Here is a 15336-nt window from a genome sequence, read left to right as displayed (position 1 = left end):
TTAAAAAATAATCTACAGCTATAAGAAATCGGACAATATCGCTAAATGATCATATTTTACAATTATGAGACATGATGATTCTATTACACAGTTGATTGTAATTAGCAATCAATGATTCCAAATTTCACTGAGGATCTATCCAACCGATGTTTTCATCAATGAATCTCGTTGAAAATGATCATAACTGGTGACCTCCATGAGATAGCTCTTATAGATAATAAGAACAAAGATATCAATTAAATCAAACCAAATTGTTATACCATTTGTATGGCGAGCATTTACATAATCTTTGACTAAGAATACTAAATATTTGAAGCGTTTACACTTGCTTTATTTTACTATTATTGTGGATAAAAATGTTAATGTTATTACATGTGCTCATAACGAGCGGCTCCACGGAGTGTTTTGCTCATAAAGATATTATCTTCGTGCTCAAAATAGGTAATTAGTGATCATTGATACAACTGAACTCGTTTTAACTAAACGTTAAGACAAATTATCGTATAAGTACCAGTAATGCCAAGAAATGTACAACATATTAGATAATAACCATAATTATACACAACAATGAAGCTGTATTTTTTTATAATAGAACGGCCTGCTGCACAATTACCTGTAGCAGGATCTCCTAATGTTAAGTGATAGATCCCATAGATCACATTGCCAGAGGGCTCGCAAGTGACGTTTAAAAATTGGTGGTGGAGGTGCGCGGCAAATATATGCCTTAAGAAACGCTCAGTTGTGGAACGACGGACGTCGTTTAAAAAATATACAATACCACACACGCCTGAGACCAGGCCTATATTCAGTCGATATCTTTTAGAAAAACTAAACAAATATCCATCACTAGCTGCATATAGCCTGGTCCTTTAGCAAAGACACTTTATAAATTCATCTGCCATCGGTTCATGGACTCGCTGGTCAATTTACAATAGAGTTGACTTCTCTTCAATTATAACGATTGAATACCATAAGATTGAAGTATCTAATGTCCATGATCTCCCAAATGAAACCACGATGTCTTAGCAAGGTGAGCTGCAGTTCGTAGTTTGTCCTATTAGTTGCCTTAGCCTTAGTAATGTTTCATTTATGTTATTTACAATTTCACATTGTTGTGTATTGTTTAAATTCATAGTTGCGTGTGTGAGTTTTATAATAATGTTTGCTTTTTATTATCAAGGTTATTTTTATATTTTCATGTTTTTTTATGATCTGCGGGGAAAAATACTTTTGGTACGAGATAAGATTTTCCACTCCGTTGAATATAAGTCCATACGTCCTCAGTAAACCAGGTCTTTATTGCGATAACTAAAAGGTGTTAGTTGGGTATATGTAAATACATACATATTTGATATGTGTGTAACACAGAACGCAGAAAACTTTATGATTATATCTTATTCGTCGCATAGTTAATTTCTGATTCATAGTTGAAATTATTATACAAATTGCAACATAGTTTTAATCGTTTTGTCAAGTGACGGATCATAGCCGACAGTAACTCGTAACAGTTAATAATTATTAATTAATAATAATTTATATAACCCTAAAGAGATATATGAAATACATATTGAATGTCAAATTAAATATTCTTTGCCGGAAAATATCATGAGATGTTTATTTGATTCCAAAACTTTGCTGCTTATTATGATCAAACAGCAAACATAGAGCCTATGGGTTGATGGAATATCGGAAATAGCCAAATGCTGAAGCGAATTTCAGCAATAATTGAGCCTCGTATACATTACATAAACTGAAGTGAATATTACAAATCATTAATGTCCAAATTTTGTAGTTGGTCTATAAATAAAATTATTTTATATCTATTCATGATCATGATCTATTTATTAATTCGTTCTACAAAAACAATTATTTTAACAAACTACAGCAATTAATACACACATAAATAAGATTAAAGTCAAACAAGATGGTAACAAAATTGTAGAAAATATACTACACAACATTACTATGTTGCTTACTAGCCACTTTAACAAAAAATTTAGGCTTACCAATAATGTAAATAAACATATCAGGAAAACGACACCAGAACGGTTTTATCCTTCAATCTAAATGTGTAATGAGGTATATGTTAAAGATTATTATAAGAGCCATACAGCATTTATTGTATCATTTCTTAATTAATTTTATGAGGAGTCGAAAGAGGTGGTCATGGCGACTCTCAGTAGTGAGAACCCAGTCTAATTTGAGAGACTTGGCATTACAACAGCTCCTTAAAGCATGGAATTGCAGACACATTCGGTAAGAGGATTCCAATAATTGCCGGCTAGCTCTAGATTCTATTACGATACGTTCACACCGAGCTACATAATGTAACGTCAATTAATACTGTTGATTGCTCTTAAATTGCACTGCTATCTCTCTATCTTACTGAAACTATACGCCCCTATATTTAAACGCTATGTACCTTTGGTAATGATGATTATCTCCAAAGAACGAACGTTAATATTTTAGGAGAACAGTGCTAAACGATGTAATTATTTATTTTAATAAGCCTAACTTATCGATTTCAAACTTAAAACTACCGAGTTAACGGCCGAACCAATTTTTTAAACCAACGGTTACAATAAACAAGACGAAAGTGAAGAAAGTTTATACAAAGTCTTTTGTATAAAGCGTTAGTAAAGCATTCAGAAATCTTAACAACAATTGTTTTGCGCAGAAGTTGAACTTAAGACACTCGAGTTGGGTAAACAAAACTCTAGCACTGAGCAGTGAGCAACAATCATCCAATTAAATCAAACTATAAAAGTACGAATAGGTATGGAATCCATTACGCAATTACTCAATCGCTGTATTGGTTACGCCTTTTGTTTATTAAATGATATTGAAAATAAAAGATTGTTTCAAGTTAAAATGGTGACCTACCAAATTGTCAAAATTTCAAATGGTTACAAGCCCTAATTTCTTATACTCTTTGAATTAACAAAGAATACTTACCAAAATGTTACTTTCTAAGTTAAATATGTATTTCCCAAAGGCGTGTATAACTCGAAAAGAAGAATGACGTAATATGATACAAAATAATTGTGGAAATAATTAACTTAATAATTATGAAATAATTAAAGTAAGACGTGGTAATGGATAAATAATAATTACTGTTTCAGTTTAAATTACTCGTCACTACAAGAAGTCATAAACAATGAAATTACTGGTGTGACCTAATTTGTAATGGCATTATGCGGTCGTGTTTATTCAGCCTTAGCTTATAAGCAGCCTAAGCCAGGCAAATTGATTTAGGATTTGAAATTATATCAGTGTTGATTGCTTCCGGTGGAGGATGTTGACCAATTTCCCCACTTAGCTACGACATGCGATTATCTACGTGATATTTGCGTTACCTGTAATGAGGATTTTCGGGATTTTGTAAAAATTATTTTTGTTACTATAATATATTTGAAATGAACTGTGTTATATGATTTGGAGGAGGGAGAACTGTTGGGTTTATCTAGAAGACTAAATTTAGATGTTACAAGGATAGGTCTAAGCCTAAAGTGACTTCATTTGTTATATTACGTTACAACTTTACTATATTTTTAGGAAGGGAGGTAGTCCAGTGGTAGCAAATGTATACAAAAAGGAACTATTGGAAATATGTATTGAAAATAGCGAAATGCTTAAGTTAGCAACCTGAAAACGTTTACGAAGCATGTCCATCACCGGAATCGCGGATTGAAAATGACTTGTAAAACGTTCTCATATACACACATTTCCAAATATTATCATTGTTCCTAACAAATAAATATAGATAATAATAAGGCAATTGAAGAAGGACCATAAATCAAGTAGTACATTAAGCACCTGCGCTTGCGCTACCCATCGCCAATTGACCTGTTATAACGTGAACTTTAGGTTTTTGTTAACCAAATTATAGATAAAATCATATTTTATATGCATTAGTGTATAATTAGTGCTCGTGGCCACTCATTTGCGTTTAATGTTTTTGTAGATTTTTTATTCTGTTTGAATCGAATATTTTCAAAAAACGCTATACATTTATTCCCGATGCATGCAACCTATATCGTCGATTGTCTAGTCGATTTGAAGATTTTTTTACGTTAAATGTAGACTTGAACAAATTTTCTTATTATAAATAATTTAATATTTTATGTATGTCAATAAGTTCCAATAAGTCCCCGGGTAGTTCAGCTGACATATCCAACAATTATTCTCAAATCACACAATTTACACATAGCGCCGTTCTGAGATTGTCATCTATTCTTTTCCAAAACTAGATAGACAGACAGAGAGAACAACGGACGTTACACTACAATTATAAGTATAACCTCTCTTATTTCTTCGTGTATTTTAAAAACTACATCATTATTTTCTCTCATGTTGACAAAATGAGGCTTTTCGCAAAAAACTTGAGCGGGAAGACATCGTTTTTCCACTTGACTTTTTGCTTTGGGAAATTGTTTTTCTTTTACAAGTTGTTAGAGTTTTCCCTGACCTCTTTATTTTAGCAAAGCTATAGTGATTAACTTGTGTATTGAGACACTATTTTCTGAATTTATTATCGATAAATTCGACGTAACTTTGCAAATTAAGATAGATGTATAGGATAACAAAACGTTTTTTTTTCTCTCTCTTTGTTTTCATTAAGTTTTTTGTATTGATTGGGTTTTTTTAACTCTTTAGTTTATAAGGAATTTACAGAAATTTGTACTTTGGTGTAGCCCTTCAGACACCAAGGTTAAACCCCTAAGTGGTGATTTCTGTACTGTTGTAAGGAATATAAAATAAAAACAATTTACAATGAATTGAGAGCCTAAATAGTTTTTAATATTTTCGGAGGTAATTAATGATAATGTTTTTGTAATACGCTGCTAACCTCATTTTCAAAAATACGATATGATTTAAGCGTAAATTCGTATATTCTCACAGCCGTATTAAAATTATAACAATAACGGTTAGTCCTTGACTACTCCGGCCACAATTCGTGGTATAAAAGCTGTCAGTGTGCAGCTTCAGGCATCAGTCACTCAGTGTACAGTACTATAGACAACATGAAGTTCTTGGTGAGTACCTCATGGATGGATTTATTTGAAGCATATCGATCGTTTAATTGTTTTTTAATTTTCCTTTTTTTGATAAACTACTCCAGTTTTTGGTTTTTGAATCTTGGCTACAAACAATTGTTTCATAAAATTATTGACAATTTTAAAACTAATTGATTACTATGTTTATTAAGTCTTAAAATTTAATAACATTATATTCGTGTCTAATTAATATAAGAAATGTCCATCCATAAACGATGCTTAGCTGAATAGTCCTAACAGCCGGTACAATTTAACTAACAATGGATGAAGCAATCTAGACAATAGCTATTGTGCGAAATAGTTATCCAGTAATTAGGTATCAACAGGGTAATTCTTTGTCGGGAACTGCGCTTCTTGCTTACAGATTTTATCAATTATTGCTTAACCCTTTAGTACAAATATCCTTTGTTTATCAAATAGTGTTTTAAGAGCTGAAGTTATCTTAATGAATAATTTTTCTTAATTATTAAAAAACTTTAAATTAATTTCAAACATTCTAATTATTAATAAAATGGTTTACTCGAGTGCCGAAAAGTCCTCGAAGGTCTCCCAGTAGTTTGTAGGCCAATTCGATTATTACGGAAATTCGACAGCTATAATTAATGGTATCTGTAATATAACTGAACACTGTGTTTAGCCAAGGGATATCCTGCGGCCAAGGCCAAGTGTGAGTCAATGCAGGCTTTACGTTACACCTTACTAGATTCTATGTTCATACAGTTTGTGGCTATTGCAAAATAATACTTTTTTTTAATATTAAGGTAAATAATTAATAAAAAGTAGATGCTACTGACTAGAAACTATTTAGGTAAATTATTTAACTATGTTCAATAATTAATAACAAATGTGATTTCCAGATTGTAGTAGCTCTTGCCGTCGCGGCAGCATCCGCTGATGAAGCCAAGAAGACCGAGAAACGCGGTGTTGCCGGTCTTGGTTATGGGGGTCTCGGCTACAGCGGCCTTGCCGGCTCCGGACTTGGTGGTTATGGTGGCTACAGCGGACTTGGCTACGGTGGTGGCTACGGCGGATACGGCGGATACGGTGGTGGATACGGCGGATACGGAGGATACGGTGGATACGGTAGGTCCATGGTTTCTAGATCAGTAGGAATAATACGAAACAGATACTTAGCTCACTTAGCCAAGATATTCATTTAAAAACGCTACTATCACCATACATATTAGTATATGTACCTGTATTGGCGTCGGTTATAAATGCCTCAAATAATATGATGGTTATTTGATATTTCTCGTTCCCTCTAACAGACACTGATTAAACGAATGGTCCTTAAAAACCCGTTAAAATATTTTTCTTGTTAAGCTAGAGTTCACTTCGTACAAACGGCAACTAATTAATGTACTCGTAAAGAAATTGAACAGCTCGATTTGCAAATCCTAACGAACTACTAATTTTATTCATTGCCAATTAAAAGCAATAACGTACAGTAAGGATAGTTAGACACGGTCGATAGGCCAACGAAAACTTACGAAACTAATGCAATGTGTTAATTACGAATGACCTTATTGTTATTATTATAAGTGCATATTACAAATATTTGCTGCAATTATTTTATTATGTTTTATAGTAACATCACCTATGTTAGCAAAAAGTACATAATATTGAAACAGTAAATAATGTATATTGCTTGTCGCGAGTTAATTATTCGCCTTAATTCGGAATCTAGGAACCGATTAAGCTCGAACTGTCGTATAAATTGCGGAGCAAACAAAGGCGGGGCTGCAATAAAACGGCATTAATTGTTAGAATCAGTTAGGATTAGTTTAACAAGATTCACTCTCATTTTGCATTATCGTACCTATTAACTGCGTTTGGCATGGATACATTCTAGACCTTTCAGTTAAGATATATTTAGAGTTTTTTAATGTACTTCGACATTAGTCCAATAAATAGTATGGGCCGTTAATTCGTTCGTTGTCCACAGATCTTCGATCTCGTTCTCAAATCAAAATAATATAGTATAGGCAGGGAAAATTAAGCTTTAATATCATGATGAAAACGCAACGCATCTGTGGCTTTATACTTATTGCATATCGTGTGAATAAGTCGTTCAATACACTTCTATCCCTTTGAAAGGTTTTGGTCTGTTGCGTACAGACCAACCAAAGTGCTATTGACCTGAGATTCAAAAATATATCTTAAGGATTGGAATTTAATAACTAAAAATAAATTTAGAAATTATTATGAAGGCTGCGGGATATATAATATGTAGTTGATTAACACCGATTTAACTCTTTAATTTCATAATTATAGCCAAGATCGTATAAGTTGAGGACAAGATAATATCTGCAGTTCAGAAGTTGGTATAAATTTCCTTCACATTGGTAGATTAAAGACGTGGGAAGTATGCCACCCTTGACACATTGTCATTATTCACCTATGTCATTACTTCTTATGTAAATCGACACGCGCCTGATTAGATAATTATACTGACAGCACGCAACATATTTAGTTTTTGTTCAAAGAAGTGTCAGGAATTTTGATTAACTAACAAAAATATAAATTTACCAATTGAAATAATTAAAAGGTTTTGATAACTCGTGGGGTGTATAGGTAAATGAAAAGACTTCAAAATAATTACAAAAAATACGAAATATAAATTTAATCGAACTAATAAATATTATTTTCTTAAAACTCGCGAGAATAATTGAAAAGTTTTATAACCATATTTGAGGCCTTTCTCTTTTAACTTTAATATTTAGATCTTTCTCTCTCGGTTAATTTAGCATATACAAAGGTTTAAGGATCCCTTAAAAAGCTTGCAAATGTTTTTAATACAAATACCACTCATATTTTTTCAGAAAGAAAAATCCCATTAAGGGTAAAAATTAATTAAATTTTATGAAAGGATATTTTTGTACTTGTTCAAAATAGCATGATGTATTATTTTCGTTGAATTGGAATAAAACCTCATAATTATATCAGGACCAATCGCGCGCATAAAAATAAGAAAAACATATTGACTTACAGTTTTAAACAATAAAATAAAAAAAAATCATTCTCAGTATAGGTTCGTTTAAAGTGAAGTTATTTGAGAAAACTAAACATAAAATCTAATCACAATTAAATTGTAAACGTAAAAGACAGAATTCAGGTTTCACTGTAAATATATCACATTGTTCACTTTATTTTCAAATTGTACAGAGACCAACAAGAATCCCAAAGCAAGAGTAATGAAAAATTCAACAATTTTACGAACTTTCTTCCAGGTGAAAGTTTATATGAAATATTTTTTAATTTCACGTCTACATACTTTACAGCTTACAGTTTCGAACAGACGTATAATATCTCTTTTTATTGTTACATAACATGTATACCACGTAGAAAAAAGTATATACATTATATATAAAGGACATTATAAAATAATTAGTTGAAGTAAATTTTACTGTTGAACTTGTTGTTAGATAAAATTCAAAACCAAACGTTAAGGAATGTAAGAATATTTTAATCCAATATATTTTACGCAACATAAAGTAAACGCCCTCCTATAAAACCTATTCTTTATACCAAAATGAACATTCTAATACAAATTGTAATCGATCATGCGGTAAGTTTGTTTTTGCGTAGTCACCGCGACCTTAACATTGAACAATCTAACATTGAATTTCGTGTTTTCATTGATCGCAATCGTTGTGACTCAAAGCCTGTTTTTACTTAACTTTTTTCATGTTATAACATTAACTTATGCCTTGAATACACATTGATATCGATGTTTCACTTCAAACAAACTACATTTAATATTACATAGCCTCACCTTCAAAAGGAAACGCTTGGACAAACATATACATTTTTACTATTGAATATAACATAGATTTTTTTCTTCAGCACCCGTTGCAGTAAGCAAAGTTGCCTACACCACCGACCACACCGGTTACAGCGGTCTTGGCGGATACGGAGGCTACGGTAGCCACGGTCTCGGAGGTCTTGGAGGTTACGGAAGTTACGGAGGATACGGTAATTATACTTATAGCTAACCAGTAATTTCTCAATGCATCAATTTTACAGTTTTATTTAGAACCATGAACGATTGTCTTAATTCAAGGGCTGCATTTACAGCGTACAAACATTGCTATAGTATGTATTTGTAAATTTACGATTTATTATGTATTTGTAGGTGGATACGGGTCATACGGAAACGGCTACTACGGCTCCTCAGCTGCCGGTTACGGAGGTCTTGGCTACGGCGGTTACGGCCACGGTCTTGGCTACGGATACCACTAAACTATAACAACTACATTAGATGGCGCTGCTAACTAACATCTATCTCGCACATTTTTTTGTAATACTTTAATGCTTTTTAGCAAGTTGGTAAAGTATTTCAATGCAATGAATTGATTCGCAATAAAGAAAAGTGCCATCTAGTGACGATATAATGTGTTCATATAAATACTCAACCGGAGAGCATTCATGACAAATCAAGATCATTAAAACTACCTTTTGTGATATTTTGTACAATGAATTTTATGTATCATTTGTAAATATGTAATAAAGTTATTATATATACATTATTTTGTAATTATTTCACAATATTCTAGGTGATCTACTTTGAAAGAGCTCTGGGCACTAAGAAAAATAAAATAAATAATAGTAGGCTTTCAAGTCTTGACTTTTGTTAAGTATCATCAATAATTAATAATTTAAATATTTTATACTACATCTTAACTATGCGTGAAGTGCCGACCAACCAAGTAACCAATATAGCAAATTAAAATAAAACAATGATTTAACGCAATGCGTTTTGCTAACGACAGCTGTAAGGAGAATGTAAATAATCTAATAATTTCGAGTCCATCCAATCACATCCTATACATAGATACGTTTTAAGCAAACCAGATCCAAAATATCAACTGTCATTATCTTTTAATATATCATGTTCTGTGTAATCCGAAAGTCGGAATAATTTAAGTCTAATATGGATCTGCGTTTAATATTTTAAAACTTCCAGCATTACAACAATATTAACGTTAGAAATTTCAAATTACTGCGGTAATATAATAACAATTTGACTTTTTGTCGGATACACTGACGATTTGCTGCTCACGATGATAATAATTATTGTAATATACAAACTAACACAATTAGTGTAATTAGTCTGTAATCTGCATATGTCATGAATAATTAATGGATTGCTTACTATATTAATTAACCGCAGTGTACAAATTAGAATTACTTTTTGATAAAATAAATTGTTATTTTTTAAATCCCTCGCAAGTTTTTGACTTGTAAAATGAACTAATTTGTTCCTGTATGGAGTAGAAACGTGGATAACTTGGCTCGAGAAAGGCAATGGATTGATGCCTTTGATATGTGGTGCCGGGGGCGAATGCTAAGAATGCGTTTATTGCGAAGCGCAACAACACATCGATTCTGATCCAACTGACCATACGGACTCGCCTGTTTACCGAGTTATCTCAGATTTCGGTCATACAATGCGCAGAGGCGATTAGAACTTGGAGATACTGATCGTGGTTGGTAACACAGAGGGCAAAAGATCACGTAATCGTTCACCAATCTGATGGACCAATCAAGTGAAAGACTCATCGTCCATAAAACTATACACTGTTGTAAGAGAAGCGCTGGACAAAAACCGGTGGAAACCGATTGGCCGCTCCAGATGTTTCCTTGCTCACCACGACGCTCAGAAATGAGCTTCCGACTGAAGAAAGAGAGTAATTTGTTAGTATAATTTTGTTAAATCAATCTGAAATAATTACTTAGAAAACAATATGATGTAAGGTTATTCGTATTATTGTAATGTTAAAAACTAATTAAGGAATTACGCCAAAAACAGGAGAAGACCAATGTAAAATTGCACAGCACATATAGGCCAACATAACAATCTAAACGAAAATAGATTTCAAAGTGTGAGCTGAGCAACTATGGATACACTTTAGAGTATACTTGTAACGAATTCACTTCATTTTGATTAATTTAAAACATACAAAACTTTATTATAAATAACTTAATATAGTACGTAGGATCATATTAATTACGATAGTAATAGCATCATCGGTTCACTAAGTGTGAAGCTCCCTAACCTGGTTACGTGGAGCCCGCGGCAAAGGCTTTGCCGGAAATTAATTACAAGAACGTATGACATACTTGCTTCAAGTTGTATTCAGCTTCCGGCCGCCATTCGGCAAGACTTCATATGTTATGGAGTCCCTTTTGGGACCCTTTATAACTATAACTTTAAACCACATATATGTATTATAAAGGTTGTAATGAAATAAAAATTAAAACATAAGTTTTGGAGGGAGAGGAGGAGGAGGAGGAGGAGGAATCTGAGTCCAAAAACCAACTGCATAGATCACTTAAAATAATATCACCATAAATATAATATAGTTAATTATAAAAACATAATTTATTAATTACTAAATTAGAAGTTCGTTGAGGGGCAATTTTCAAATCCTGTTTAACTCTGTTTTCTTAAGCCTGGATAACAAAAAGCTGCCACGTTTTAATACATTCGGGGAAATCGTAAAAGTTACGAATAGAGTGGAGCATAAGCTTACGGGATTTAAAACAAATTGTATCTGACACGCGACGTATTCTCGAGTATTGAAGCTGTTTCCGCAGAAGAGCTCGCGGAATGCATTTCGATGTGTCTCATTATACATGTTGGGGCCATTTAATAAGCGTCTAAGCACGTACAAATTAGTATTATGTTATTAACATAAGAATTATTGCAACATTGCTTGCATTTTTGTTTCTAAACATACATTTGTTAACTCTATTACCACTTGTTACTGAACTTATAATTGACCTTGACTTGACTGATTGAATACCTTAATTAGGGATAACTAATACTAAAACTTTTTGTAGCAGTTTTAACATTAAACTTAAAAAAAATTGGATATCGCGGACTTACAGCAATAATGGTAATAATGATTTACACGGTGCTGACGCTTATTAAATGTTAAATTCTGCTAAAAAAATTACAATTACACAGAAACATTATTTATCGGTTTGCACGGTCTATTTACAATTACACAACATAAAATAGAAAACAAGGTAAAAGTATACAAAGAATAAATAGAAATATAATTTTATGAAAATATAAGTGACCACTAGTGAAATATAATATAAGTTAGGTTATTTGTTTTTAATTGACATGAAATAATTGTCTACCGCTTATTGTATGGCCATGTGTCTCGCACTGTCGTTCTCGCCTGTATTATTAGAGTGCTGTCGCGGAATAGCTTCTAATAAAACCGATACATGTCACTATGTGTACGTCATATTTGACTTACGTCAATAATTTAGAAAACGCCAGACTTTAGAAAAAATCCTTGATTCCCGTACTCAACAATACATTTCAGTATTGATGAGCTCAGTCGTGAATTTTCCAAAGTATTCAAGGATGAACAAATGTGTCAGCGTAAGATGTTTGTGTAAAAACTTATTTTTCACGACAAATATCTTACGTAGCGATTCACTTTGTAAAACTCACTAATATTAATTAGTTCCTGTTAAGATTGAGTTTAGGGATTTTTAAGATAAATAAAATAATATTCTCATATGAAATATCTACCATATTTACTAAAAAAAATTTAAAACTAAGTCGACCCGTTTTTAATTAAAGAGGATGCGAGCGCAAACAGTGACACGAGATTTATATGCAGGTAAATTTAAACTGGATATTCAAACTTATATTTCTAACTAAAATACGGTTAACAATCTGTTGATGAAATTATAACATACAATACATAGATAACTAATTTACGAAAGAAAACTCTATTCGTAGGTTACAGCTGAGGTTCAAAGGCACAACCTGAGGGGTGAGAATCGCACACTTTACACACTAGAATACGGTCTGAGTTATGAAGAACGCCACATTATTTATCAACCCATCTTAGCTCTGCTCCCTGACATTACGAGTTAATTAATCGTAATTATAATGAACGGCGTGTCTAATGTTACGGTTTTCTCCTACGACTTTTATTTTGACGGTACGGTAGTTTGTATGGCATAATAAATTTCATATATAGTTTACTACTCTGAAGACCCTTTGTGAGCGCTCTATAGATCTTGCCCTTAGAGTGTAAATGATGTACGGATTTCCATAAAATCACTTCCTTATTACTTTAGTAAGACGATGTGTTCATCTAGGAAGCTTTATTGTAAAAACGTCACAGCTCGTCAAATACAATGCCCGACACTGAAACTCATAACATAAACGTAAAGTTCGGGAATCTATATTGTGCCTTCAACAATGGCCTCGAAAGCATTCACTAGACTTAAATATTAAATTTACAATGAGAATTTGAAAAGGTCCCGAAAGAATAGGCCTGCTTCAGGAGCTATTTGAATTTACTCAAAAGGATCCCGTCTTGAATGTTAATAGAATATTTGGAAGTCGATCTAGAATTTCCTTTAGATAAATAACTCGATATCGTAATACAATTTTCTAAAATACTTTTTGAAGGAACTAATATTGTTAGACAGCGTATTTACCGTACGGAAACTTTTCCAACAGCGATTGGATACATACTTGTATTAATATGCTTTTTTCCTAATATTTTCAGATTGCCGAATAAACTAAACAATTTTACAGTGACCTCTAAAGACCAAGTGACATATTACACTTCTCTTAGACCACAAGCTCGTAAGATTTAGTACTTTTGAGTCTTCACTTATTCCGCGGTTCCTAAGAACTGAACTGCTTCAACATTGACGTAGAGTAAAAGCCTCCAATATAGATAGATAAGCAAATACTCCACGCTGTGAGGTTGGATAAGGTCAAAAAGGGGAATTGTAAAAGAGAAATGGACGAACCACTAAATATTTTTACCATTTATTCGATTCGAAACAATTGGAAAGACTTTATTGAAATAGCGTGTCAGTTCCAATGATTAATTGATTATACCTAATAAGATATCCTTATACGTAAAAGAAAGGCTTTGATTTAACTGCAACGAATAACCCACTTAACTTAACTGCCACAGAAACAAAACAGAGTTAATGTATAAAGAACAGCAATATCTTTAACTGTTCTTACTCAACTGTTAGAGATATTGATATAATGAATTATAGTAGTTTTTAACTAAACCTTACTAAGTAATATCTATTACCACTACTACCGAGCTATAAAAATACTGTATTCTTGTTTCATAAAATCCGTTTTAGCTTGCCTCTCGCGTCTATCTAATTCTGAAATTTACCGGCATATTTTACATATTTGCGGCCTTTAAAGGGTAAGCTCTCAAAAAGGTTATGTTAAATATTCTTTGAGAAAAGTGCAAGTCTTTTGTACCCTTCAAAACTATGTTCAGAACACATTATATTTGTTCTATTATATGCATACTGCGCAATGCGTGTAACTGTAACATAATAAAGTAGCACGATTCACATGGGATCTAATTTGGTAACCAATTTAATTTACATCTGTTAAGCTTTCATTTCTGAAATATAAATTTCCTTTATAACCAGTAAATCAACATTTGGATGTACCAAATTTCAGTTCATTTGTTATTATTTAAAATAATATAATTATTTATAAATAATAACAAGTTAATGATATAAATCATTGAAATAAATTAAAGGTCTCTATTGCTTAAACATTTCTTTTGTTTTCACACCTTATTTTTTTCTTATAAATTTGTGTGTTCGGAGAATACCGCAAATCCTATTCGCTTAGTATCAGATCAAATCATTTAACCCAATAACGCCCCTGTCGAGCTGCGGAACATATTTCGCAATAAAGTTCTTGTATTTTTGAGGCTTCTAACGTAAGAAGCTTACTTTATAAAGGCTTACAGATCTACCTTCTTTAGTAATTCATAAATTGTAAAAGAAGACTCATTCAATTAAAATATGTTTGTTTTCAAGACAGTAGAAATATTTTTATAGAAAATAACTTTTTAATTAAAAAACTTTAGCGAATTTTAACGCGTTAATTTTATAACAATGGTACAATCATTACTTTGAATTAGAAATTTTACAACTTTCCCAAATTCTCGCTTTTGCTAGTAGGTACTAGGTAGATACCTATTCACTTCGACACCAGATCACTTCGATCCATTACAATTAACACGTTTATATCCAGTGTAATTCAAATAGTACATAAAAAACTATTTTTTACAGCTACATAAAAAAATCTTTTCTAGATTTAATAACTTTAAAATGAATAAGCTCAGGTGAGGTTCAGCCTGTCCCGAGGGAAGCTGCAAGAATCCGGGTACGGAATTCCGAACCCGGACCTCGTACAACTTTATTTTATAAAGTATTGAAATTGCATTGCCTTTTAACTCGACAG

At 32.3% G+C, this 15336-nt stretch overlaps 1 protein-coding gene across 1 annotated transcript; it reads left to right on the top strand.

The window, feature by feature from the left end:
• The first annotated feature begins 4903 nt into the window (after positions 1–4903).
• LOC125051874 (keratin-associated protein 19-2-like) lies at positions 4904–9583 on the top strand. Its single transcript, XM_047652480.1, has 4 exons — positions 4904–5036; positions 5915–6140; positions 8904–9032; positions 9193–9583. The coding sequence occupies exons 1-4, from the start codon at positions 5025–5027 to the stop codon at positions 9297–9299; spliced, it is 474 nt and encodes a 157-aa protein (XP_047508436.1). The 5' UTR covers positions 4904–5024; the 3' UTR covers positions 9300–9583.
• Positions 9584–15336: the final 5753 nt, after the last annotated feature.

The sequence above is a fragment of the Pieris napi genome, chromosome 8, assembly GCF_905475465.1.
Source record: "Pieris napi chromosome 8, ilPieNapi1.2, whole genome shotgun sequence".
NCBI lineage: Eukaryota > Metazoa > Arthropoda > Insecta > Lepidoptera > Pieridae > Pieris > Pieris napi.
Note: the sequence above shows the minus strand (reverse complement) of the source record. Positions and strands in the feature narration are given on the sequence as shown.

What these genes read in the sequence shown, in the direction of transcription:
- LOC125051874 (XM_047652480.1), top strand. An exon ending in CGGAGGATACGGTGGATACG is followed by an intron (nt 6,141 to 8,903) that starts GTAGGTCCATGG and finishes TTTTTTCTTCAG; the next exon opens with CACCCGTTGCAGTAAGCAAA. An exon ending in CGGAAGTTACGGAGGATACG is followed by an intron (nt 9,033 to 9,192) that starts GTAATTATACTT and finishes ATGTATTTGTAG; the next exon opens with GTGGATACGGGTCATACGGA.